Source organism: Caretta caretta, chromosome 2 (genome assembly GCF_965140235.1).
Source record: "Caretta caretta isolate rCarCar2 chromosome 2, rCarCar1.hap1, whole genome shotgun sequence".
In the NCBI taxonomy this organism is placed as follows: domain Eukaryota; kingdom Metazoa; phylum Chordata; order Testudines; family Cheloniidae; genus Caretta; species Caretta caretta.
In genome coordinates this window covers 22,989,333-23,015,661 of record NC_134207.1, presented here as the reverse complement: position 1 = coordinate 23,015,661, position 26,329 = coordinate 22,989,333, and the positions used below count along the sequence as shown (strand labels likewise).

General features: G+C 38.5%; 1 protein-coding gene across 3 annotated transcripts in view; it reads left to right on the top strand.

Moving 5' to 3' along the window:
* The window catches only part of TBC1D31 (TBC1 domain family member 31), a 35,149-nt gene that overhangs the window by 7,950 nt on the left and 870 nt on the right, over window positions 1-26,329 (top strand). Inside the window, exons 2-19 of one of the 3 annotated variants that reach the window (XM_075124952.1) lie at window positions 1,710-1,861; window positions 2,821-2,901; window positions 2,980-3,139; window positions 3,360-3,560; window positions 4,812-4,988; window positions 8,221-8,300; window positions 8,411-8,557; window positions 9,451-9,584; window positions 10,811-10,944; window positions 11,685-11,864; window positions 12,875-13,107; window positions 14,863-15,015; window positions 15,966-16,101; window positions 16,513-16,605; window positions 20,783-20,923; window positions 21,928-22,122; window positions 22,557-22,707; window positions 25,613-25,744. In XM_075124952.1, the coding sequence (XP_074981053.1) occupies window positions 2,882-2,901; window positions 2,980-3,139; window positions 3,360-3,560; window positions 4,812-4,988; window positions 8,221-8,300; window positions 8,411-8,557; window positions 9,451-9,584; window positions 10,811-10,944; window positions 11,685-11,864; window positions 12,875-13,107; window positions 14,863-15,015; window positions 15,966-16,101; window positions 16,513-16,605; window positions 20,783-20,923; window positions 21,928-22,122; window positions 22,557-22,707; window positions 25,613-25,744 (2,467 nt within the window). In that variant the 5' untranslated portion in view covers window positions 1,710-1,861; window positions 2,821-2,881. The other 2 variants (XM_048841583.2, XM_048841585.2) reach the window with 2 other exon arrangements.

Here is a 26,329-nt window from a genome sequence, read left to right as displayed (position 1 = left end):
CTTCCTGAACCATCTTGATGGTTTTGCACCAGCCCCAGCAGTGCACAGCTGGGATCCTATCAGTTAAACACAACTAGTAAGATCTATACCACCTATGCTCAAAAAGTGCAGGAGCAAAAGCTAACGAATGAAACAAAAAGCCCCTCGTGAGGTTGGTAGGTGAAGAGAGGCAGTTTTGATTGGGAGGGGAAGAAAAGAGATGAAAAAGGGACATTTTGTTCTGTCCCTTCTCCCAGAGTGCCAAACTGCCATTTCAACATCACTTTCTGGCCCTTTTTAACACACTTTTTAGAGTAAAACAAAAACCAGGAAACGAACAGAATACCCCAATTTATTAAAATAAAAGAACAGCAACTTTCAACTTGCTTTAGGGCAGAAACTGCTGCTGGAAGGGTAGCTGGGTTTCTGAGGAGCAAGGAGTAGGGAAGGGCCCAAAATCATATATTTTAAAGGCCAGAAAGGATCATTACGATCATCAAGGTCTGACCTACATGGCACAGGCCAAAAATTTCATCCAATAATTATTGTATCTAGGCCAATAACTTGTGGATGAACAGAAGTATAACTTTAAGAAAGACATCCAATCATGGTTTTACAATGCAGGTGATTTTATACAAAAGACTTCATGTAAACAATAAATATATTCAAAAGAGTTGAGAAAAGGTGTTTATTACATTTTTCCTATTTTTCATTTATCATAATAGGAACTACTTTGACAGTGGAACAATAGTTTTCATAACTTCTGACAGCTGTGTTTATACTTTTTTTTTTTTTTTAAATAATGATACATGAAATTAATGAGCTATACACTAAAAATAATAAACCACTTCAGGGACTGAAGGCAATTGGTACACTTCTCAAGCTCTTTGCAAGTCTTCAGGAAGACTTCTGATATGTGCACTGATAGTACACTAATGTGCACACTACCATGTCTTATTGCTAGGGCCTATCAAATTCATGGTCTGTTTTGGTCAATTTCACAGTCATAGGATTTGAAAAATTGTAAATTTCATGATTTCAAATATTTAAATCTGAATGTCATGTTGTTGTAACTGTAAGGGTCCTGACCCAAAAGGGGGATGTGGTAGGGTTGCAAGTTTATTGTAGGGGGGGTTTTGGTATTGCCACCCTACTTCTGCACTACTGCTGGAGATGGTGCTGCCTTCAGAGCTAGATGACCAGAGAGCTGCGTCCGCTGGCCAGGAGCCCAGCTCTGAAGGCAGTGCCGCCACCAGCATCAGTGCAGAAGTAAGGATGGCCTGGTATGGTATTGGCACCCTTACTTCTGTGCTGCTGCCTTCAGAGCTGGGCCCTGGGCCAGCAGCCACCACTCTCCGGCCACCCAGCTCTGAAGGCACCGCAGAAGTAGGGGTGGCAGTACTATAACCCCCTTACAATAACCTTGTGACCCCCCACCCCCGCAGCCCTCTTTTGGGTCAGGACTCCAGTTTGAGAAACGCTGGTCTCCCCCATGAAATCTGGTCTTTTGTGTACTTTTATTCTATACTACATAGATTTCATGGAGGAGACCAGATTTCACGGTCTGTGACGTGATTTTCATAGCCGTGAATTTGGTAGGTCCCTATTTATTGCTATATTATTCTGACGTTTCTGAAGTTCAAATGTAATCTTTCTTTTTTTATAGTATGTAAGGCAACTAGCCTGAAAATTATTCAATTTTTTTTCCTTTTCCATATGAACTCTTTCAGGTTTTCTTTCTTCCACTAAGCAACACCATCCTCAGCTGTTTCAAAGATAATTCTATCTTTGCATGGGAATGTGATACTCTTCAGTGTAAATACCAGTTGCCAACTCCAATAGAAGGCTCTACGTTGCATTATAAAGTCTTTGCCATTACCAGGTAAATTGCTACTTTAAATACTCGGAAAGAAAATATTACAAAATTCTTAGCAGACAATACAAATTTTTCTCTCCTTTTTCTAAAATATTTTGCACAAGTGTTGAGCTGTAGGTTTTCACCTCTAAACTAGATACCAAAGTTATTTTTAACAGAAGTCAAAATGTTAGTGTGAGATGTTTTTTTTTCCCCCCTCAAAAAAGTATTTAGGTTTTCATACAGAAAAGAAAAGCAGACTAATCACTCTCTCCAGCAATCTCTATGCAGGGCTGCACAGTCCAATAAAGGTGAGGAGTTAACAGAAAACACTTTTGGTACCAGCTCTAAGTGTATTCAATACAAAGAAGAAAAATGAACTCAGAATTGTGTGAGTCAATCATGTCCGCTTTAGGCCATCTCAATTTGCATGCCAGCAAAGAAAATATAATTGCTGCCAAAATTACTTATGAAGATAAGCAATTACAGCAATATTGCTATTGCTGAGAATAGTGACGTAGCTGGACAGCGATCCAAACTTACTACTATCAATAGGAAGTCTTTTATTTTAGAAAGGTGCACAACAGTAGTAGTCCATCGATAACGCTTGTTTGTTTTTAGTTTTTACTAAATGAGTTAATGTTTCCCCATACTTATCCAGCAACTTACTTAAGCTATTTTATAAACTCATAAAGGATATCCCTCTCTACCACTTGAACATATTATTTTGTCTGAACAATCTAAAGATTTTTAACTGAAGATGAATCAAAGCCCACAACTTTGGAATCTCAACTTAAAGTTCTGTGGTGATCAGTGGTAGCATTTTGAACCCATCTATAGATTGCACCATTCCTTGCTGAGAACAGCAGCACCACTGTGTACTGCAAATCCATGACCACTGGGGGAAAAAGACCTCTTTTTTAATTTACACTGAAAATGAAGTTTATAAATGTCCACTACAAAACCTGCTTTTTATTTCATTTGAGAGCTGTTTCCACATTATATGCTTGCAACACAATACAACAGAAATGATGATCTTCAGCAGTGATGATTTGTGAGCATGGAAGGTAATATATGTCCCTACAATTGTAACTAGCAGTAGATTAGATTGGTCTAATTCAAACTTAGTCCTGTTTCTGATGCAGAGATGGCCGGGTGCTTGTAACAGGAGGAAAATCGAATCATCTTCATTTGTGGTGTCTGGAATCAAAACAGCTGTTAAGAATAATCCAGATGCCTACAAAAGTACGAGCTGTTCGCCATCTGGAATTCCTTCCTGATAGTTTTGATGGTGGTTCTAATCAGGTCAGTTGTATAGGAAGTTTAAGAACGAAATCACTTGGTTTCTTAACTGAAATCACACACTTTCTGAGATTTACTTTCCTTATTCTATACTATATGCAGGAAAGTTACTACATTAAATATTTGCTCTGTTGCTGCTTCAATTTTTTTATTTCAGAATTTTGAATTCATTCTTTTCTATTTTGCATTAGGACTAATTTATAGAAGTCTCCTTTATTTCTAGGTTCTTGGAGTGCTAAGTCAAGATAATATTATGAGATTTATCAATATACAGACGTGCAAACATCTGTTTGACATTGGGAATCATGAGGAGGGAATCAACACAGCAGCTATTAGCCCAAATGGACGGTATATTGCATCAGTAATGCAAAATGGTAGCCTCAACATATACAGTGTCCAGGCTTTAACGCAGGAAGTAAATAAGGTAGAATTATAAGTAAAGTAAATCACAAAAACAGCATTAAGATACCAATAAAAGTCAGTCTCCCGCACCCAAAAATTCAGTACTGAAAATACAATTTGTCATTGACATATACGTTGTAGCTATGTAATATAGGATGCAAAATAAACAACATAGGGATTATAGACCTCACTTTGTGGTTACTCCAGTCTGTTAGGCAAATTTTGTTTTAAAAATATTTAATCATGTTCTATCTTCCAGTTTTTCTGTTCTTCTCACAACAATTTAGTCTGTGCACACCTTTTTCTCAGCTTGGTTTGGATCATACAGCTTTTTGTCCATTTCCTTCTTGGAAATACCATGAAACAGATCTTGCCTTATCTGCAGACACAAATGAGTTTTGTGATGCTGTGTTTGTCAAGAAGTATTCCCAGTTTATTCATCAGGCCTTGGAAGCCATGATTATAAAACAATCATATAGCTAGTCCCTTATGTAAATAATACATATTATAAAGACTAGCTTTTATTTTACTAAGAAAATAACTTCTGTAGGTAGACATAGGGGGGGAGACACTCTTCTAAATCCAGAATTCCGTATATCGTAAATCATCACACACTAAAAGTAAGCATATAAGGCTTACTGTGTAATAAGGGAGTTGAGCACAGGCCTTCAAGTCATGTGACCTGATTTCCATTCCCAGCTTTAATGCTGAGTTTGAGTAGGGCTTTTGGGCAATTTACTTAACTACTTTATTACTCACTTTTCCTCATATTTAACATGGAATATTACACATTCTACATGGGTCTTGTGAGAATTTGCTAATGTTTGTATAGCACTCTGAAGTGCAAAGTAGTATAGTAACATTCAAGCACACACTGAAGTAATTTATTTTAAACACAGAACAATACTTATATGTTGGTCAAACTACATACTAGTGTGCATCCTTGTACATCTGATACAGAAGATACATTGTTTCTGGTTGAGTCAACATTTGAAAATCATGATTAAGATAGAACCTACGTAAATTTGCTTGTAACATACCTCGTTAAGTGTGTTTGACTTTCATTCACTTATCACATCTGTTTGGGTTTTGATTTACACTGTGTGTCTCATCAAGTCATGTTTTATAACACAAACATCTTTCAACATTGGTCATCAAGTTAAAGAACACTGTATGTAAACTAAAGTGTGCTCATTATAAAGGTGGGCATTGTAAAATGTTCTTTCCTACAGTGTCATAAGATGTTAACTGTATCATTCTTATTTGATGCTAGCCACCACCACCCTTGGTTAAAGTAGTTGAAGATTTGTCAAAAGGCAAGTTGGGAGCAAGTAAACTTACAATGAGAGTAATATCAGGAAGGTCAGAGAGGCCTTGGAAATCGAGAGGAAGTAAAACTCAGACCAGAGTGCTAAAACCACAAGTGAACACATCACTTGAAAATAAAGAGGTAAGAGCAAATTGTAAATACTTTCTCTTCTCTAATCTGTAGCATTTGATTTTCATTGCCAGAACAACTCTCCATTGACTGTTTCCCCAACAACTTACTTTTCTACATCCAAGTGTTTGCTAAATCTTTAATCTGACCAATGCACTGTTTGCACCTTTTACCTTCCTTACATATCTCTGCTGTAGAGCATTACTTCTAAACTGTTTCCCAAGGCTTTCACTTGGTCTATTGTTATCTATATATTTCAGTATTGTTACTCTCTGATACCACGGTTTATTTTCTTCTTCAACTACCTTGCTAATTCTCCTCAATTCTTATCTTAAATCACATGTGTATCCTCCTTACAATAATATGCCTGACTAATCTAATCGCCTTTTATGATGAGATTACTGGTTCTGTGGATGAAGGGAAAGCAGTGGATGTATTGTTTCTTGACTTTAGCAAAGCTTTTGACACGGTCTCCCACAGTATTCTTGTCAGCAAGCTAAGGAAGTATGGGCTGGATGAATGCACTACAAGGTGGGTAGAAAGCTGGCTAGATTGTCGGGCTCAACGGGTAGTGATCAATGGCTCCATATCTAGTTGGCAGCCGGTATCAAGTGGAGTACCCCAAGGGTCGGTCCTGGGGCCGGTTTTGTTCAATATCTTCATAAATGATCTGGAGGATGGTGTGGATTGCACTCTCAGCAAATTTGCGGATGATACTAAACTGGGAGGAGTGGTAGATACGCTGGAGGGGAGGGATAGGATACAGAAAGACCTAGACAAATTGGAGGATTGGGCCAAAAGAAATCTGATGAGGTTCAATAAGGATAAGTGCAGGGTCCTGCACTTAGGACGGAAGAACCCAATGCACAGCTACAGACTAGGGACCGAATGGCTAGGCAGCAGTTCTGCGGAAAAGGACCTGGGGTGACAGTGGACGAGAAGCTGGATATGAGTCAGCAGTGTGCCCTTGTTGCCAAGAAGGCCAATGGCATTTTGGGATGTATAAGTAGGGGCATAGCGAGCAGATCGAGGGACGTGATCGTTCCCCTCTATTCGACATTGGTGAGGCCTCATCTGGAGTACTGTGTCCAGTTTTGGGCCCCACACTTCAAGAAGGATGTGGATAAATTGGAGAGAGTCCAGCGAAGGGCAACAAAAATGATTAGGGGACTGGAACACATGAGTTATGAGGAGAGGCTGAGGGAGCTGGGATTGTTTAGCCTGCAGAAGAGAAGAATGAGGGGGGATTTGATAGCTGCTTTCAACTACCTGAAAGGGGGTTCCAAAGAGGATGGCTCTAGACTGTTCTCAATGGTAGCAGATGACAGAACGAGGAGTAATGGTCTCAAGTTGCAGTGGGGGAGGTTTAGATTGGATATTAGGAAAAACTTTTTCACTAAGAGGGTGGTGAAACACTGGAATGCGTTACCTAGGGAGGTGGTAGAATCTCCTTCCTTAGAGGTTTTTAAGGTCAGGCTTGACAAAGCCCTGGCTGGGATGATTTAACTGGGAATTGGTCCTGCTTTGAGCAGGGGGTTGGACTAGATGACCTTCTGGGGTCCCTTCCAACCCTGATATTCTATGATTCTATATTAATTACAGCAAAAGGCATTCATTTCTGATTTTTTAATTTATGTGTAAACTTAAAACTTATGGTTATATCCTGACTTTACTGGTAAATTAATCATATATATATTTAGTCATTTAGGGCAGTGGCTCTCAATCTTTCGAGACTACTAGACCCCTTTCAGGAGTCTGATTTGTCTAGCGTACCCCCAAATTTCACCTCACTGAAAAACTATTTGCTTACAAAATCAGACATAAAAATACAAAAGTGTCACAGCACATGATTACTGACAAATTGCTTACATTCTCATTTTTACCATATAATTATAAAATAAATAAATTGGAATATAAATATTGTACTTACGTTTTAGTATATAGAGCAGTATACACAAGTCATTATCTGTAGGAAATTTTAGTTTGAACTGACTTTGCTAGTGGTTTTTATGTAACCTGTTGTAAAACTTGGCAAATTTCTAGATGAGTTGATGGACCCCTGGTTGAGAACCACTGATTTAGGGTCTGATCCAACTCTCACTGAAATGAGTGGGAGTCTTTCCATTGAGTTCTGTAGGTATTGAATCAAGCATTTAATTTGTATTTTGTTGCAAAATGCCTAGAATACTGTGGCAGGTACTACTATAAATAAAATGTTTGCTATAGTAGGTGTTGCTAGTGGATGTACTTAAGGTTGAATTCCGGTTTCTATTAGGGAACTGGACTAGATGACCTCTCAAGGTCCCTTCCAGTTCTATGATTATAGCCTCCCTCTTTCATTTTTTTATAGTTTTCTCAAAACATCATTTTGTACTAAAATTTTCTATGCTTTTTCTCAACCCAAAGTGATACTTTTTTAAAGTCTGAGCAGAGTAGGTTATACCATTTTAAAAATGAACTTGATTATAAGTATCAGAAGGGTAGCTGTGTTAGTCTGGATCTGTAAAAGCAGCAAAGAGTCCAGTGGCACCTTATAGACTAGCACCTTATAGACTGTTTGTTAGTCTATAAGGTGCCACAAGACTCTTTGCCGCTTGATTTATAAGTACTTCCCCATATGGTCTGACTAGAGATTTTACACTCGGTTATACAAACGGTTGAAGCTAGAAACCTGTATTTGGGTTTAGCCCTAGGGAAACTTAAATCAACACGCACACAAAAAAGTCAAGATTAACGGAAATTGATTCAGTATTTTTTAAAGTAATTAATGCTTTTAAGTAATAGTACTTCACGTTTCCTGGCACCTTTGATCTGAAGATCTCAAACCACTTAAACAGCTAAGCTTCACAGCCCCCTGTTTCCCTGGGTAGGTCACTGTTCACCAGATGGGTTTACTGATATACAAAGAGGTCAGACTTACGCATGAAGGATCATTAAGTATGTTGTGAATTTTTGTTTATATTAATTTTATCACAGTGCCTAAAGATTGGTATAGGGCAGTTACTCAACAAATCTAAATAAATACATTACTTGCCAAAAGCCACATGGTGAATCAGTGGCAGAACTGGGATTAGAAGTCAGGGTCCTGAGACTCAGTCCTGGGTTCTGACCATTATAAATACACATTTAAAAACCAAAACCACATGCCCCCGACCAACCATGTCAACCACCTCTATGAATAATAAATAGAGATTATTGGGACAAAACCACTATTTAAAATTACTGTTTGTTTCCTGTTTTGTAGAATGAGTTGCCAGATGGATTAAACAAGAAACGTCTACAAGCCTTACTGAAAGGATTTGGAGAATATCCAGCAAAATACAGGTGAATGTGGGTGTGCCCCGGTGTGCACATGCAAGCAAATTTAAAATCTCTTTTGCTGTACTGATTTAACAAAGGGAATTCTCTTTGCTAAATCTATGTTTTACTTGCAGGATGTTTGTTTGGCGTGCCTTACTACAAGTTCCTGAAAACCACTTAGCATTTAGTAGCCTAATAGATAAAGGTATCCATTCTGCATTTGTGCACCTAAAGGACGAATACCCCATGAAAAGTAAGAAACTGTTGAGAGTCTTACAAAGGTAAATTTATGTGAACGTTCATTTATGTGACTGGGACCATCTCTGGGGAAGATTGGTTTATTTTGCAAAAATTAAGCCCAACATAAAGTAGTACCTTCTTATTGCACCAAAGTCGTTCTTAATTAGCAGTTTTCTGGTTGGTATGTTTTATGACTATAGATGCTTTCAACTTATAAAATATTTCCTGTAACAGCTACAAGAGAGTTAATTGTCCCCTATTCTTCCGCCTAGTTGTTCATAGAAAACCACAGTGTTTCTTGCTATACTTCAGTGCTATTTAACATAATAAACTTCAGATGCCTTATTGCATTTTTGTGCTATGATAACCAAGCAGGCAGAACTGTCATATTCCAGGTGGAGTCAAGGTTTATTTGGTTAGTGGGATCAGTCAGAAGATGCCTTCTGCTTGTGTGTAACATTACAGCTATAAATATACATATAAATATCACCGAAAGTGTTCTGTGCAAGTTTGGCTGTTAATTCTGTACAAAAAAAATGCATGAAGTTAACATAGGGTATCTATTAAACTTACGTGAGCAAAAAAGTAAAATTAAGGATCTTCCTATGCTAAATTCAACCTGTTTTGTGCCAGGGTTTAACAAGATCTGTGATAATAGTGTGTAATATTGCTTATGTGTGCTAAAATTTCTAGGAAATGTAGAGTCTGTCCAGGACAATGACAAGCTAAGCTTGCAATTCCCTACTAATGCAAGTCTACTCTAAACCAAAGTTACTTTAATGCAGCTTTTTAAAATAAAATTAAAAAAAAAAAAAGGTTTGACACCAGTATCTTTCTGTTTTATAATTACTGTTTATATGTTATGGCAAGTTACACATGATTCTCTTCCTCCGTACAGATATTTTTCTAAGTACTTGTTTGTCTTCGTATACAGGACCTTATCTGCTTTAGCTCACTGGTCTGCTATCTTTGGTGAGACACCATACATTCCTCTGCTAGCATTCCCATTTGTAAAATTATTCCAGAACAACCAGCTAATCTGCTTCGAAGTTGTTGCTACTGTAATAGGTAAGCAAGGATTTTTACTACACACTTAACTTATTTAGTTCCCCCAAATTTGCCTTGCTTGAAACAAAGTGGTGTGCGTGGATTCTCTTATAGGTCACTGAGGAGTTCATGTACTGTTTTAAAATGTATAAAAGGCATCCACCAGGAAGTATGATAAAATGCAGCTGTTGCAAAAAAAATCATAGCTAACAAACACAATTTAAACAGGCATATTTATTTTATCAGTATCTTTTAAGTCTAATCAGTAAAAGAACACTCGTCCAATACAATTTTGTTGTCGTGTTAATCCTTTAAATTCTGGCTTGAGACCTGGCGTGACAGTAGTCAAAAGAAATAACTGTCTCAGTTTAAAAGATTTATTGTACTAGCTGGAGTTATCAATTGATTAGGACAGCTAGCATTTAGTAACTTGGCTTCTGAAGAAAAATAGTAAATTTAAAGTATCTTTCACTGAAATTAGTCATTGCAGCTGCTGCAAAGTGCACACATAGCATATAGTTACCTTGCATAAAAACCCATTTCGCAAAATACATAGTTTGGTTGCAAAATAAGTATCCAGATTTGGTCCTAACAGGTTAAAAATATTTTGATGCTCAGTGTCCAAGCCATAAGAGCCCATTACAATGGGATTAAAAAGAGCATCTTTGAATTAAGAATATAACAATGGCCGTACTGGGTCAGACCAATGGTCCCAGTATCCTTTATTCTGACAGTAGCTAGTGCCAGATGCTGCAGAGGGAATGAACAGAACAGGCAATTTTGAGTGATCCATCCCCCGTCATCCAGGCCCAACTTCTGGCAGTTGGAGTTTTAGGGACACCTGGGGCATGAGGTTGTATCCCTGACCATCTCGGCTAATAGCCATTGATTGACCTGTCCTCCATGAACTTACCTAATTCTTTTTGGAACCATGTTATACTTTTGGCCTTCACAACATTCCATGGCAGCGAGTTCCATAAGTTGACCATGCGTTGTGTGAAGAAGTAAATATATACATTGAATAACAGATATATGTGTAATAGAAGTATTAACAGATATTATAAAACTAAACCTCTGTTTAGTGGGTCTGCAGATTATAGAACGTTGAATTTGTAAGTACTGTAATGTAAGTGTATGAATCAAAGTGGAGGGAACGTCATTTGAAAAGTAAGATGATTTCAATAGTGTGCCATCCCTCAGTGTCAGAGGGATTAAGCTACAAACGGTTTGTTTTATTCCTTTTGTAGTTAATTGGTGTCAACACTGGTTTGAGTATTTTCCTAATCCTCCAGTCAATGTCCTTAGTGTGGTGGAAAATATCTTGGCACATCATGACAAGGAATTGCTTCAACACTTAATAAATTGCAATGTGACTTCACAGGTAAAACTCCAACCTAGCTTCATAGTTTATATAAAACTGTTCATAAATGGGAGTGTTCAAATGCCTCATTTTAGTTTAAACCTTTATATGCTCATTAAATGAATTCAGAGTAAAATGTGTACTTTTAGGAGTATAAAGAACATATGATCATTTGCCTGCAGCTTATCCTGTTGCATTACATCGTATGTCTCCTTATACATGCTTTAGTACGACTTAAAGTTGCCCTTTCTTGCAATCATATAGATTCAGAAATCTAACAGGGAAAATTATAAATCCATTTTTTATATAATTTTATCTTGGTTTTTAAAATACACACAACTGTGGTGACTGAACTTAGTAAACAGACATAGTAACATAAAACAAATATTCAATTAAGCTAAAATATACAGTTAATTTATATATTAATAATTATCTAGTTACTAAGAATAATTCTAATTTGAAACATCATTCATCAGGGGTCTTTGAGTAAATGAAAGAAAAAAGGTAAGAATGAGAGAGGTAAGAAATATATTTATATAAACCACATCTAGTTCATCAGCTGCATATGGTAGGGACCTTCTCTTTGTATCTTTTGGTATAGTTCCAATGTGCTGTGTATTTACAAATAGATTAAAATCTCAACATCAGATAAGAAAGGTCCCCCTATATATTCAGATTTGTCTTCCTTTGTAATATTTCTATGATGGGAACTGAGAAGCTCTACTAATGGATTATTTTATTAATTTTCCCAATTAATTTAGCTATATGCCTGGCCTCTTCTAGAAACGTTGTTCTCTGAGGTTCTGACAAGAGAAGAATGGCTGAAAGTGTTTGATAATATCTTTTCCAACCATCCTTCATACTTTCTCATGATGGTTGCTGCCTATATCATATGTTCCAGAGCTCCTTTGCTTCACTGTAATCAAACAGAGGACTTTGAGGTAAACATCTTACTATGTAAGTCAGAGCCTTGCTACCTATATTAGGTAGGTTCAGAAAAGTATAGTGTATAATATTTATTTTTAGAGAGCTTAAAAAGAAAAGTTACAATTGAATGTTAGTTATACTGTGCCTGTTTGAGCAATGTCCTCTAGTATCTAATATATTCACTGTGGAATTAATAAAATATTACTCAATTTATTGCACTTGATTGTATGGACAGAGAGGAGTATAAAGAAACTTAAGAGCTTTCAGAAATTCTTTTGTTGCCAAGGAAAACGTTTTTGAAATTTAATGCCAAGGAAAATGTTTTTTAATATGGAAAATTCATTACCCATTAAACTATTCTTTGTTTTCTGGTTCTCTTTCTGGACATAGGATTGACATCTGTATGTTAGGACAATATAAAGTGGTTCTGGCATTTTGATGCTTCATTAATTTGCCTTCTAAAATGCAAGTACAGTGAGGCAGTCTTGGTTGACTGCCTCTCAACTAAAATGAAAATATTTTATTGTACTTCTGAAGTTATCGGGAGGATTGGGGGAAGAAAAGCATTCTTTATATGGAAAAATCTCCATTTGCAAATATTAGGGCCTAATTTTGCAGACGCACATGTGAGTAATCAATTACTCATATGAGTAAAATTATTCTTGTGTGTTCCAGAATGGATGCCATAACTCATGAGCAGAGTTGAAAGCACTTCTTATTCTTCTCTCACTAAGTATGGCAAAAAGATATATACATATGGGAGAGAGGGCAGACTAACATTCCTAGCATTTGGAGTAAAGAGAGTGGAGCAGAGGAAGTTCTTTCAGGGTTAAGTGGTTTGGGTTAAGTCAATTGAGCCATTATTTATTTATGTATTATATTAACTAGTGGTGCCAGGATGATAACAATTCTGTATGCTAAAAGCGGATTAAAAAAATAACTAATATATTTACATATCTATTGGGAAAGTGTAGTGACTTGTTTAACTTTTTGTAGGATTTAAAATGAAAAATTTTTCTTACAGTATTTCTTCCATCATCGGAACAATCTGGATATTAATGTTGTGATTAAAGAAGGCTATCATCTTATGGAAGCTACTCCAGCAGACATCCATCCACAACGTATGCTTGATGACTTCATACCACTCACAAAGGGCCAGTACCCAGTATTTAATAAATACCCCAGGTTTATTGTGGATTATCAGACTCAGGAGCGAGAGAGGATCAGACAGGATGAAATAGAATACTTACGAGAAAGGTATTCATGGGAAAATAGAAGGAAACCTTAAAATTGGGAGAGGGGGTAGATATCTGTTGGATTTACTGGAAACTGGAGTGATGCTAGGGGTGCCAACTTTTGAATCGCACAAAACCGAACACCCTTACCCTACCCCAAGACCCCACTCCTTCTCTGAGGCCCCCACTGACTCCATTCACCTTCCCTCCGTTGCTTGCTCTCTCCCACCCTCACTCACTCATTTTCACGGGGCTGGGGCAGAGGGTTGGGATGCGGGACGGGGTACAGGCTCTGGGGTGGGGCCAGAAATGATGGGTTGTGTGGGGGGTGAAGGTTCTGGCTGGGTGGGGGGGGCGAGCTCTGGGGTTGGGCTGGGGTGAGGGGTTTTGTGGTTTAGGAAGGGGTTCCAGGCTGGGGATGAGGGGTTTGGCGTGCAGGAGGGGGCTCAGGGCTGAGGCAGGAGGTTGGGCTGTGGGAGGGGGTGCAGGCTGTGGGCTCCAGGAGGGAGTTTGGGTGTGGGATAGGGCTCAGACTGGGGTAGGGGGTTGAGGTGCACTCCAGGTGGCGCTTACCTCAGGCAGCTCCCAGGAAGCAGCTGGCATGTCCCTCTGACTCCCTGGTGGAGGTGTGTCCAGGCGACTCTGCATGCTGCCCCCGCACGCAGGCGCTGCCTCCGGAGCTCCCATTGGCACGGTTCCTGGAGCAGGGGCAATGCGCGGAGGCCCCGTGGCCACCTAGGAGCTGGAGAGACATGCGGGCCGGTTCCCGGGAGCCATGCAGAGCTGGCCATGGAGCCTGCCAGCCCCATGCCAACTGAACTTTGAATGGCCCATTCAGCGGTGCTGACCAGAGCTGCCAGGCTTCCTTTTTGACTGGGTGTTCCAGTAGAAAACTGGACACCTGGCAACCCTAATGAAGACTAGAAAAAGGGAAATGTATGTGCTTGGAAAAGGATAGGATGGTTAGAGGAATAGAAAAAAATGGATTTACACCTTACCTTTTGATGTCTCTGTTTGGCTTGTTGGATTTTTTAGTTAGATGGATTAGCCGGCATTAATTGCTGCAAGTAACGTTAAACTTAAAATCAACGTGTTTGTTTAATTCTCTGAAAACACCTAGGTCAAAATTTTCAAACTTGAGTGCTAAAGTGAGGTAGCTAAATCCACTTAAGATGGCAAAGTAGAAGTGATCTGGCTTCCAGAGATGCGGAGAATTCTCTGCTCTACATTGAAATCAGCAGGAAATGTGGATTTTCAGCACCTCTGAAAATTAGGTCAGTTTCACTTAACCATCTGAATAAGACCTTTAGTGCCTGACTTCAGTCACCCAGGTTTGAAAATTTTGATTTTAGCGATAAGCCATTTTATAGTTAAACTAATCTGAAATTCTCTTCCCAATAGAAGGCAGCTGCAAAATGTTGTTTGAGTAGCTAAATGTCTTCAACAGCCTGAGAAGTGCTAGTGTCGATTATGGCACTTGAAGGGTACGATTGCTTTTACCATCTGTGAAGCTGGAAGCTATGTAAGCCAATCAGCTTCATCCTCTTGCCATAATTCTCATTTTCTATTGTAGATCTCTCTCTTGCGCTATAGCCAATTTACTTTAGAAGACATGGTTCAAACTACTTCATCACTGGGCAATTTGAGCATAGACATAGCTTTTATAATGATCTTAATTAATATTTTTCCAATATATGACCAGCAGTTTTTACTACCTGAATAATTTCTTGAAATCTATTTTGGTTTCTATGGTAATATATAAAAAAAATTTATTCAGACAGTTAGTTCATGAAATAGAAGCTAAAGCAGTACAGCGAAAAGTAGAAGATGAGGCCTGGTACCGGAAGCAAGAGCTGCTTCGTGAGGCTGAAGAACAGAGGAGAAAAATTCTGCTGCAAGAAGAGGAAAAATTGGCAGATCAAAGACAGAGGTAGTAGTAGTAGTATGAAGCATGGCTATAACACCGTGCTATTAAATCTTTTATCACAAGTAGGGACAGAGATGGCCACTATTTTGTTCAAATTGAAATGTGTGGAAGCAGTGAGGTCTAGTGGGTAGGGCATTGGACTGGGAATCTGGCAATCAGGATTCTGTTCCTGGCTCTGCCACTGACCTGCTGTGTGACCTTCGGCAAGTCACGTAATCTCCAGTCCCACTTTTTCTCTTCCCAAACAGCTTATATACCTGCCTCTTTAGACTATCTTTCACTATGTGTTTGTGCATTGGAGCTTCAAGTTCAGTTGTTGCCTTTAGCTGCTACTGTGACAGAAGTTATTTATATTAATGAGGGTGCATATTCTCAAATTTCTATTGGAGTTAAGAATTTTTCTTTTAATTACCTACCAAGTCCTAATTTATAATGTAGAAAGAGTCTATAAACTTTGAGATTATAAACTGTGAGAGAAATTCAAGATCCCCATGAGGATTCTTTTTGTAAAGGGGGATTTTTTTTTTAGACCCATAAAATTTACACACTTTTTTTTTTTTTTAATTGAGAGCTGCGGATTAAAGGAGTTAAGTGACTTTCCTTATCTGCTAATGAATGAGGAGTACAATTCTGGTCAAGAGGTGGTGTAATATTGTGAAATTCTCTCAACAAACTAAAGTGCCCTTTTTGTTTTTTCAGTTAACACCAATAGTTATAGAGTTGATGGGACTTCTGTGGGAAATGGGGAGAGAGTGCCACTCTTTGGATTTAAGTTTGTCTTATAACAATGCAGTTTTTATTTCCAAAACAAAACTATGATGTCAAAAGTGTTAGCAGTTAAAGAGAGTAGTTTGTGACAGGTAATGGTTAGCTATTATGGAACATCACACTCATCCGTGTCAGCTTTCCACCAGTAGTAGTTTATTTGTTCCTATTTCATTTTTGCCTTGAAGACTAGCAGCTGTGAAAAGAGAGTTGAAAGTAAAGGAACTGCAGCTATTGGATGCTGCAAGAAGCCGTTTCCTGAAGCATCAGCAGGATCAGCGTCAAATGGAGCTAAAACGTCTGGATGATGAAATTGCAAGAAAGGTTTGTTTTCCTCATCTAATCAATATTTCCTCCAATGTTTATTAAGAGAAGTAAACAAGAAAAAATTCATAACTTATGATAGGTAATGAAAACAGTTGTAGCATGTTTTGTGAAACAAGATGTATTTAGAAGTTGGGTGGGTGTCTGATTCATTCATATTTATATAGTTTAATTTGGCACCTGTTGCTGTCCACATGGTTTACTTAAATTAGCAAAATTTCCTGAGAAAAGCCAGATTGATCCAAATGTTGGCATTGCTGAAAAATGAAGTGAGCTGCCTAAGGTTCTAAACCTACTGGCTGGAGTATTTTTAAATGTGTGTGTATGCAGTAAAAGGAAAGGAAAGATGGTGGTATAGGAAAAACAACTTTTCCATTTTGGGGTTTTTATGTGTATATTTCTTTCCTCCAGGTGTCCATGAGAGAGCGAGAAACAGCTGCTACTGTTCAAGATGTAGAAGTGCGGCAAATAGAACTTGAATCCCAAAGACAGCTTTTTGAACAGGTATATGGCAGTGAACTACATACAGTCTCTTGGGCTTTTTTCTATTTATTTTTTGTTAAACTTTTTTAAAATATGTATACAGAAAAAACAAATTATACATAAACTTCTCAAATATATTAACCATTTGCTACCGAACCTTAGCTATACTTGCAATACTGAATTATAGATAATATGAATGCTTAAAATATAAATGAATTATTTGTATTGCGTAACTTACAAACAAACATTTGTTTATAAAAATCCAACTAGTTAAAGTATTGAAATAAGATAAAGAATAGAAGCAAAGTTCAGAGGAGGGGGGATAGAGACTGGGAGGGAAGGAAGTAGAGAGGAAGGAGAGGCAAGTGGTGGGACCCGTGCATTTAGCTGGATCATTCAGATACTTCCAGGAAAGCATCCCATGTTTCTGAGAATTTTTCTTGGGTATTTGTTACCATATACAATTCTTTCCTTGGTGGCCAAGTTTACAGTGTCTATGCTCCAGTCTTCAAATGCTGGTCGTTTTTTGGATTTCTGTTGTTGTAGTACGAATCTTAAGTAATTGTAAGTGCTCTGCTGAGCCAATGTTTTTTTCAGATGTATTCAGCTTCCAATCAACGTACATTAGGTTTTAGTTTTAATACAGTTTTATTTGATAGGAAAAAATTCACTGAAATTAAGTTCTTCCCAAAACACACAGGTATAGGAGCATTCTTAGAGCATGTGGGCTAAGTGTGCACCTGCTGAATCACAGTGCAACTTTTTTTTGACTTAGCGCTACCTGTTTTGAATAGTTGGAGTGGGGTCAAGTGCATCCTCCATGTGATTTTTCTGCTGGATTAATCTTAAATGGAGGTCCAAGGAACAGTTCAGAGCACTGACTAAAATTTGTTTTCATTGGTTAGCAGAGAATAATTGGCCTAGTTCCTTCTCCCATTTCTTTTTCAGGGAATCTGTGTTTAATTTAAATTTGCAGGCCAAGTGTGCATATGATGTTGCCATAGTTGTTGGCAATCCGGGTAATATCTGGAGAAATGACAGCAGTTCAGGTGGGTCATGGGTGGCGCAGGCATTGGGGCCAAACAGATCAGAGATGGCATGTTTAAGTTGGATATATTGCCACTCTTTCTTAGTCTCTAGGCTGAACCTCCCTTTTGATATTGTAAAAGGGAGGAAGGTATCATTTGTATTAAATTGACTGATGGTCAGAATCCCTTTCCTAATCCAGTCTGGCCAAATGATGGGGTTGCATGCTATACAGAGTTTCGCATTACCCCAGATAGAGGCCCTGGTATGTAGAAGGGGGTGCCTGTTAAATTTAGTAGACATAATATGCCAATTATTTTTGACTGACACAATAGTTTGGTAATTGCTCTTTAGGGAATCGGTAGTAATCTGAGTGCAGTGCATTGGAAAGGGGTAAAGGAGCAATGAATTCTGCTTCTAGCTGGAGACAACCTAAGGTTCTACACCATGAGGGAATGAGCCACTATGCTGCTTGACTAAGAATTATTGTCTGGTAAAGTTCAAAGCTGGGAAATCTAAAACCACGTGTTTTGACAGGGAACTGTAATCTGTGTAGGAGATTCTGGGTTTGTTACCAACACCCCACAAGAAGGACCTGAACATGGTGTTGGTTTTGGTAAAATAAAAGGGAAGAATATGGAATTCAGAATAAAAAGGATCTTGGGAAGAGCATTCATTTTGATTGTTTATTTTTTCCCAAAGTGAGAGAGAGAGAGTGCCTGCCATCTATTTAAACTGTTGGTTAACTGCATGATTAATGGGGCTAGATTAACCTTGACTATGCTTTTAATTTCCTTAAGGAACAGGTACCAAGATATCTGAAGTTTGTCTGTTGCCATCTAAGGCTTTATGTACACTGGACTTTCGTCAGTAAAACTTTTGTCGATCAGGGGAGTGAAAAAAGCACACAGACACCTGAACGACAAAAGTTTTACCAACAAAAAGTGCCGATGTGAACAGCGCTTTGTCAGCGAAAGAGCTGTCCTGCTGACAAAGCTGACGCTGCTCATTGGGGGTGGAAGTTTTTTGTCTGCAGGAGAGCTCATTCCTGCCAACAAACAGTGGCTACACCGCGCACCTTTTAGCGGCATGGTTGAAGCAGCACAGTTGTGTCGCTAAAAGGCGCGTAGTGTAGACATAGCCTCAATGTCCCTATAGGAGAGCCACTTCCAACTAGATCCAGTGAGCTCTTCATTGCTTCTGACTTATCCCAATTTATCTTCTAGCCAGAGAGTTTACCAAAGTTATCTATTGTTTGTGGGATATTTAGAATAAACTTGTTTTGAATGGTTGTTCCTTTGCAGTTCCCAAATTCCATATTATTGCTTTGGCCAGATTGGGGGGAGGGAGGCGAGAGAGAGAGAGAGAGGGGCCTCTTTCTTTAATTTTTTTAATTTGATTCTTTAATTAATTTAATCAGTGGCACCTCAGGACTGCTTCTTTGTGCCATTTTTTTCTTCATGTACATACAAATATAACTTGGTTGTTACAAGTTGCATCTGCACACTTGGTTGAGGAGGATTACTGAGGAAAAAGTTACCATCAGTAGAAATGAGTCTAAAAGTAATGCTGTTCCTCTTTGCAACTCCTGTGTTAGTCTATAGTATCCTGATGTTTACTGAAGCAATCCGTGTAATGCAGTGATACTCAGACGTCAGTGGTTCAGGAGCTAAATTAGTGATCAATATTACGCAAAAGAGCCACAGTAGTGTGAATTCATTGTTGCATTTACTATAGTACTATATATTCATATTTAAACAGTATGACCGGGGAAATATTTAGTTTTTATATATATAATTCTCACAGCAAAATGACTGACCAAGTATTATTATTTTATCAATTACAATTGGTTAATACCATAGTAAAAGCATCCTGATTGGTTAATAACTTAGATCACTTAATAATTAAATTACAGAGTCCTTTTCATACCATGTGCGGCAAAAAGCCACAGGAGACACATTAAAGAGCCACTTGCGGCTCTCAAGCCTCAGTCTGAGTATCAAATTGTCAAATAGCATTATTTTTTTTAAAAAAGGGATGGGGAAATGTTTATGGAAAAGGAGTGTTTTTCTTCATTAGTACTGTTCATAAAGCAGTTTCTGTTCTGTAATCCTGCTATAAAAATCAGAAAAGAACTCTACTGGGTTTTAGAATATTTCCTGCTTAAAGATAGAAAGTCAGTTTCGCATGACGAATGGCTTCCCGCCTGTTGAGAAGTGCTGCTGCCAGCGGGTAGCTTTAGAAATGCCAACTTTAGTTACAAAGATTGAGCCAGGTTTTCAAAATCCACCTGTGCCCATCTCGAACACCTGCAAAGCCCAACTTGCATGCACACAAGTGGACTTCTGAAAAATCTGACCAGTTATTTTCAAATGCACCTTCACATCACTTGTATGTGATTAAAAAATGCTTCTTGCCATATGATATTTCAAAATCTGTGCTGAGCACAATGGGGTTAACTGTCTTTAAGGGTTCGCTTATTAAATATACAGTCAGCTGCAGTGTGGGTATTGTGGCTACGCAACACAAACCAGTCTAAACCTATTTATACTCAGTAACTGTAAAGTCAGCAGCTGAAGGAATTAGTCTTATAATGATCAGGACCTTTAGGATAAGGGGGTAGTGCTTATTTAGCTAATTGATCCATTTTAGAAAAGGGTACGGAGAGTCAGGATTTCTAGCTGTGCTACTGACTTGTATGGCCTTTAGCAAATAATTTAATTTCTCTGTGCCCTAGTTTACCATCGAGATAGTGGATATGATGATATCTCTGTATCTCGTATTGGTGCTGTGAAACTTAATTAAAATTTGAATTATTTTGAGATCCTTGGATAAAAGGTGCTGTAGATGTACAACGTATTTACAATGGGCCTGGTTCATCATGATAGTATTCCAGCTTTACATTGGGGTAATTCTACTAAAGTCCATTGAATGGAGTTATGTCAGTATAAACTTCCAGGTGTAGCGTATATGTTAATATAGAGTGGATAAAGCAATGTGAGGGAGGGAGATACTTATGGTTGGTTATGAAATACGTTAGGGTGGGGTGTATCTGATATCCTTGGACATGTTCGTTTCTGCACTGAAGTTTTCAATATGAAAAAGCCGTAATTATCTTTAATGTATAGCATTAGCTTAATTATTGTATTTTTATGCACAACTGTTTTTACAGCAACTTGTCAAAGATCAAGAGACAGTGACACAGGAAGTAAAAGGAGAGATAGATGCCAGTCGAAGAAGGGCTGATCTTGAAGAACATCTAGTTCAGAGGTTGATAGAAGTTAATCAGGATGAGGACCGTAAAGCTCAGATGGTAAGAAAATGGATTTAACTTGTATATTTGGAAGGAATGCCTCTTCCTGCAAACAAGCATTAAAATCTTTCAAAGAAAAAGAATCCTCATTTTTCCTGACAACTATACTTACTACATTTTGACCTTATGCAAAGAATCCCACTTTAAGTGCTGTTCAGACAGTTGGAGTATATTGAAGTCCTGCTAGGCATGGCTTGCGTGAAAGCCCTCCTTTGTTTTCCCAGAGACTGGAAGACATATGAGAATTAGCATGATCCTTCTAGTAGATATTGCTGGTTCCCAGGTTATCTTTCTGTCAAGAATATTGGATCTCATGGCCACAAACATCTGGGTTTTGGTTCTTTGTGGTCACTAGTGATGCTTCCTAAAGACTTAGATGGAATCAGCAGGCAATTTAACTATAGACATTGACTTCCAAATTACAATACTCAACAGATGCATCCAGCTTGGCATTATGAGCTTGTTTGGGTTTCCAAGCTCAGAACTCTTAGCAGCACAATTGAAAGACAGTTGAAGCTTACCCACTGTCCCAGTGCTTAGCTTGTCTCTGTAGTTTGTCCAGAAATAATCATATATGTCTTAATTTTTTTTAATCTGCCTTCAATTTTGTGGGTGCAGTTGACTGTGGGTAGAAATGGTAGTATTTAGGTGTCTGATTTAATTGTACTTGCAGATCAGGTAAATATTTAAATGTTAGCAAAATGGCACCCCTAAAATATTTGAGGTTCAGTTAAGTCTTCTTTAAAATATGCCCATGTATAAATAAGAAGATAGCAGAGGTGAGAGATAAGCAAAGGGAGAGACTTGTAAAGAAACAATTTGCTGTAGTGCATAAACGGGAGTTCTACTGCAGCGATAATTCTCTGGAACCTATTGCTGGTAGAGATCTTTAACAATGGCTGTGAAATAAATTTAAGTTTGAATGGAGAACGTTGTTCTTGATCTGTAATCGGATAGTGTGCTAAAGTTAAAGTAAGTGCGTTTGGCTGATCACTTTTTCTTAGCTGGCTGAAGAAAGTTTAGCAAAAGCTGATCAGAAGTGCATCGACACAGACTGGAGAATCCAAGCCTTGTATAAACAAAGATGTGATGATCTAGACCGTGAGGCACATTACGAAGAGATAGCTAAACTTCTTCATGACAACAGAGTAAAAGAAGCAGAGTTGCTAAAAGCAATGAAGGAAGAGCAGGATAAAAGGGTAAGCGTGTCTTTGCATTTCTGGGGAGATGACGTGCAAAAGAGAAAAAGTATGTGGCTGCGGCATGGTGCAGAATGAAAAGTCAAAAGGGTTTTACCAAAAAAGTGTCCCCCCAACATTTGTTTTTCCCCTAATGTCTTTTCCCTGATTTTGCTGGTCAACTAACAGTGTATAGCTAGACTCAACGTTTTTCCTAGTCTAGACCCAGAATAATATCTTCTACCTCCCTTTACCTGCTTCAAGAGGACCCTGGTGGGCATCAGCAAAAGCTCTTCTCAAAAGTAGAAAACATTAACTCAGTGTCTTACAGCACTTTTTTGTGTTAAATGAATGATGGTATGTAATTGTAAATCATTCAAATGGCTTTCTGTGAAGCTTGCTTTTTGCATGTTGCACTTCTATTGAAAATGTACTGAAATGTGTCTGTTGTATAGTGGGAAGAAGTTACAGAGAAAAGAGCTCAACTGGAAGCAGAGCAGCTAGCTGTCGCTGCTTTGGACGCAAGGAGGAAGCAGTTCTTAGAAGATGAAATGAACGATGCAATAGACCTCGCTGAAAAGCTACAATGTGAAGATGGCTATTTTGGTGAGCATACAGTAGTACTTCCATCTACAGTGTACATGATGTGGATATTACACTAACTCATCTATGTAAATATATTTACCAATATCATAAAAATGTAGGACTGGAAGGGACCTCGATAGGTCCTCTAGTCCAGTCCCCTTCACTGAGGCAGGACTAAGTATTATCTAGACCAAACTATTGTACTGGTGATCCCTTTCACACAGCAAGTCTCTGAGTGCAACCCCCTTATAAATTAAAAACACTTGTTTATATATTTAACACCATTATAAATACTGGAGGCAAAGCAGGGTTTGGAGTGGAGGCTGACCGCTCGCGACCCCCCATGTAATAACCTCCAGACCCCCTGAGGGGTCCTGACCCCCAGTTTGAGAACCCCTGATCTAGACCATTCGTGACAGGGGGTTGTTTAACCTGTTCTTAAAAACCTCTAATGATGGAGATTCCACAACCTCCCTTAGATAATTTGTTCCAGTGCATAACTACCCTTACAGTTAGGAAGTTTCTCCTAATGTCCAACATAAACCTCCATTGCTGGAATTTAAGCCCATTACTACTTGTCTTGTCTTCTGTGATGAGCAGAACAATTTATCATCCTCCTCTATATAACAACCTTTTATGTACTTGAAGACTGTTATCATATCCCCCCTCAGTCTTCTCCAGACTAAACGAACCCAATTGTTTCAAGTTTTCCTTGTAGGTCACGTTTTCTAGACCTTTAATCATTTTTGCTACTCTCCTCTGGCCTTTCTCCAGTTTGTCCACATCTTTCCGAAAGTGTGGTGCCCATAACTGGACACAGCACTCCAGTTGAGGCCTTATCCGTACTGAGGAGATTGGAGGAATTTCTTCTCATGTCTTGCTTACAACACTCCTAATATATCCCAGAATGATATCCAGTTTTTATGCAACAGTATTACATTGTTGACTCACATTTAGCTTGTGATCAACTGTAACTCCCAGATCCTTTTCTCCAGTACTCCTTCCTAGGGAAAAACAACGAGGAGTCCTTGTGGCACCTTAGAGACTAACAAATTTATTTGGGCAGTCATTTTCCATTTTGTATTTGTGCAGTTGATTATTCCTTGCTAAGTGTAGTGCTGTGCATTTGTCCTTATTGAATTTCATCCTGTTTGTTTCAGACCATTTCACCAGTTTGTCGAGATCATTTTGAATTCTAGTACATGCCAGATATCCGTCCATAAGACTGACAAATAGGGCCAAACTTTTAAAAGAACCTCTATTTGTTCTCTTCCATCAATTCCAAACACAAATAACATTTAGAAGCTAACTTACTTCTGTATGTAGTTAAGAATCTAAATTCTGCAACTGGCACCCACAGTTGATTTCCACCCATAAAACTGAAGACCATTTTTAAAAAAAATCAACCCCTACTTTATATTGTTTTAAAATCTTTGTTGGGTGTGTGAATAAACTGAAGGAGAGGGGGTAGTGTGCTTTAAATTTTCATTGAACCAGAAACTTTCAATTAACTACTAGTCATCTACTGTCGTGAGAGATGGTGACAGTGGTGGTTTCCCATTATATAAAATATTTTACATAAATATACAAGAAGTTTCTCTGCAGGTTTTACTTCTTCCATCCCAGCATCAGATTGTTTTCAGACAGAAGAACCAGCAATGTTCCCTTCTCACACCATTAATACAGTTTCAGTTTAATTCTTGACTTTGCCGTCTCCTCTTACTGCCCATTGCGAGTGGACGGGGACAGACTTTAGGCATATAGAGTGCAGACTCCATAGCATAGTCTATATATAGTTAGAGGATACAAAACATAATACCAAATTGCTCATTTTGCCTTTGTTCCTTTCACAACTGTGGTGTATGTGTACAAATATGTCTTTCCTTTGCCACTGGGATTTTGTAAATTCCTAGAAATTGGAGTTGGAAAATATCCGTTAAATCATCTAATCCTAAATCAAAGCAGGATTGTTCCCTATGGTGGATTTACCCATCCAACTCTTTGCTCAGCATGATGACGTTGAAAAGCTTAAAAAAAAAAAAAAGGTACTGTACTTTAGAGGCACTCTAAAATTAAGTGGTATAATAGAGCACTGTTTAATATCTCCAGAAATTTTTGTAAAAAGTTTGTTCTTCCTTCACTGTTTAAAAAACTCTTGAGAGAGAAACACCAACAAAATGATCAGGCCCCACCCCTTATTATCTTCTACACAGATACACTCGCACAAAGTTTGTCCAAGTGAGGTCACAACGGTAGCTTGCGGAAGTGCCTAATTCACATCATGTGAACTAAACTGCAGTTGTCTTAGTCTTCTTACTCAAGGTGCCATCCACTAAGACGACAAGTGCCAGTATGCAATATTCTACCTTAGTGGCCCATTTGTCATCAGCTTAGTCGTATTTTAAAAAATATTGCATTGTGGGACCTATAGTTTCTGAAATTTAGTAAAAATGTGTGGTCTTGGCCCCACAGACTGACAGTTTGTGTTATGCATTTTCCAATCCCTACTTAATTGGAGCTGCCTGCACACTAAATCTAAGGCCAGGTCTTCTAGATGGCAAGCCAGGTGCAAATCTACAGCATGCCACCTTGCCATGCAGCAATATCCCATGTGAATACTGCTATGCCCGGTGAAAGTCCCAGAGTGCAGTTTAGCCTACCATGCTTTATAGTAGTATGCTATGCTGCACTCCAGGACTCTGGCTGCACTGTTGCAGTGTTCACGTGGGACATTACTTTGTGGCAAGGTGGCACTCATTAGATTTGCACCCTGACTTGCCATGTAGTAACTCACTGTGAAGACATGGTCGTAGATTTAGTGTGCAGGCAGCTCCAATTAAGTAGGGATTGAAAAATGTGGCTTTTAATAAACATTAGCTATTAAATTCTTACAGTTTACAAAGAAACTTCTCTCCATTTCCCACAGAGAGATTGCGTGATTTGAAGACTGGGTGTGTACAGCAAGATTTAAAATTCCAGCAGGTGCCGAGGGAAGCTCAACCCAAGTCAGGATATGTCTGTCTAAATGACTTATCTACAGCAGAATCCTCAGCACACTGTAAGTTGCTAAACTTCAGAATAATCTTTCTCTCACTTCTAATTTTGGAAGCATTACCCAGGCACCAAGGTGGGTGAATCAGTCTTTCATAAATGTACAAATTTATTTTTAATTGATTTCACACCTGGAAAAATCCCTTTAAAAACAGTATTGTGAAGGCAGTAGGCAACTCAACTCTGCCAGATTATGAGAGATGCCTCTTGTGTTAGACCCAGCTATATCTCCACCCCATAGTTGTGTGGGATTTGCATTTGTATCTAGAGCTTAAACACCGTTACATAGCTCTCTGTGGCTTTTGGGAGTGGAGAAAATGTAGAATTACCTATCATTCAAATCATCTTGGGAGGACTCATTTGTTCTGGTCAATAACTAGTCTCTAATTATCTATTCTGGGCTATCTCTGCTTCTACAGCCAATGAAAATGCTTGTTAAAAGCTATTCTTTAGTTTCAGAGGAACAGCCGTGTTAGTCTGTATTCGCAAAAAGAAAAGGAGTACTTGTGGCACCTTAGAGACTAACCAATTTATTTGAGCATGAGCTTTCGTGAGCTACAGCTCACTTCATCAGATGATGAAGTGAGCTGTA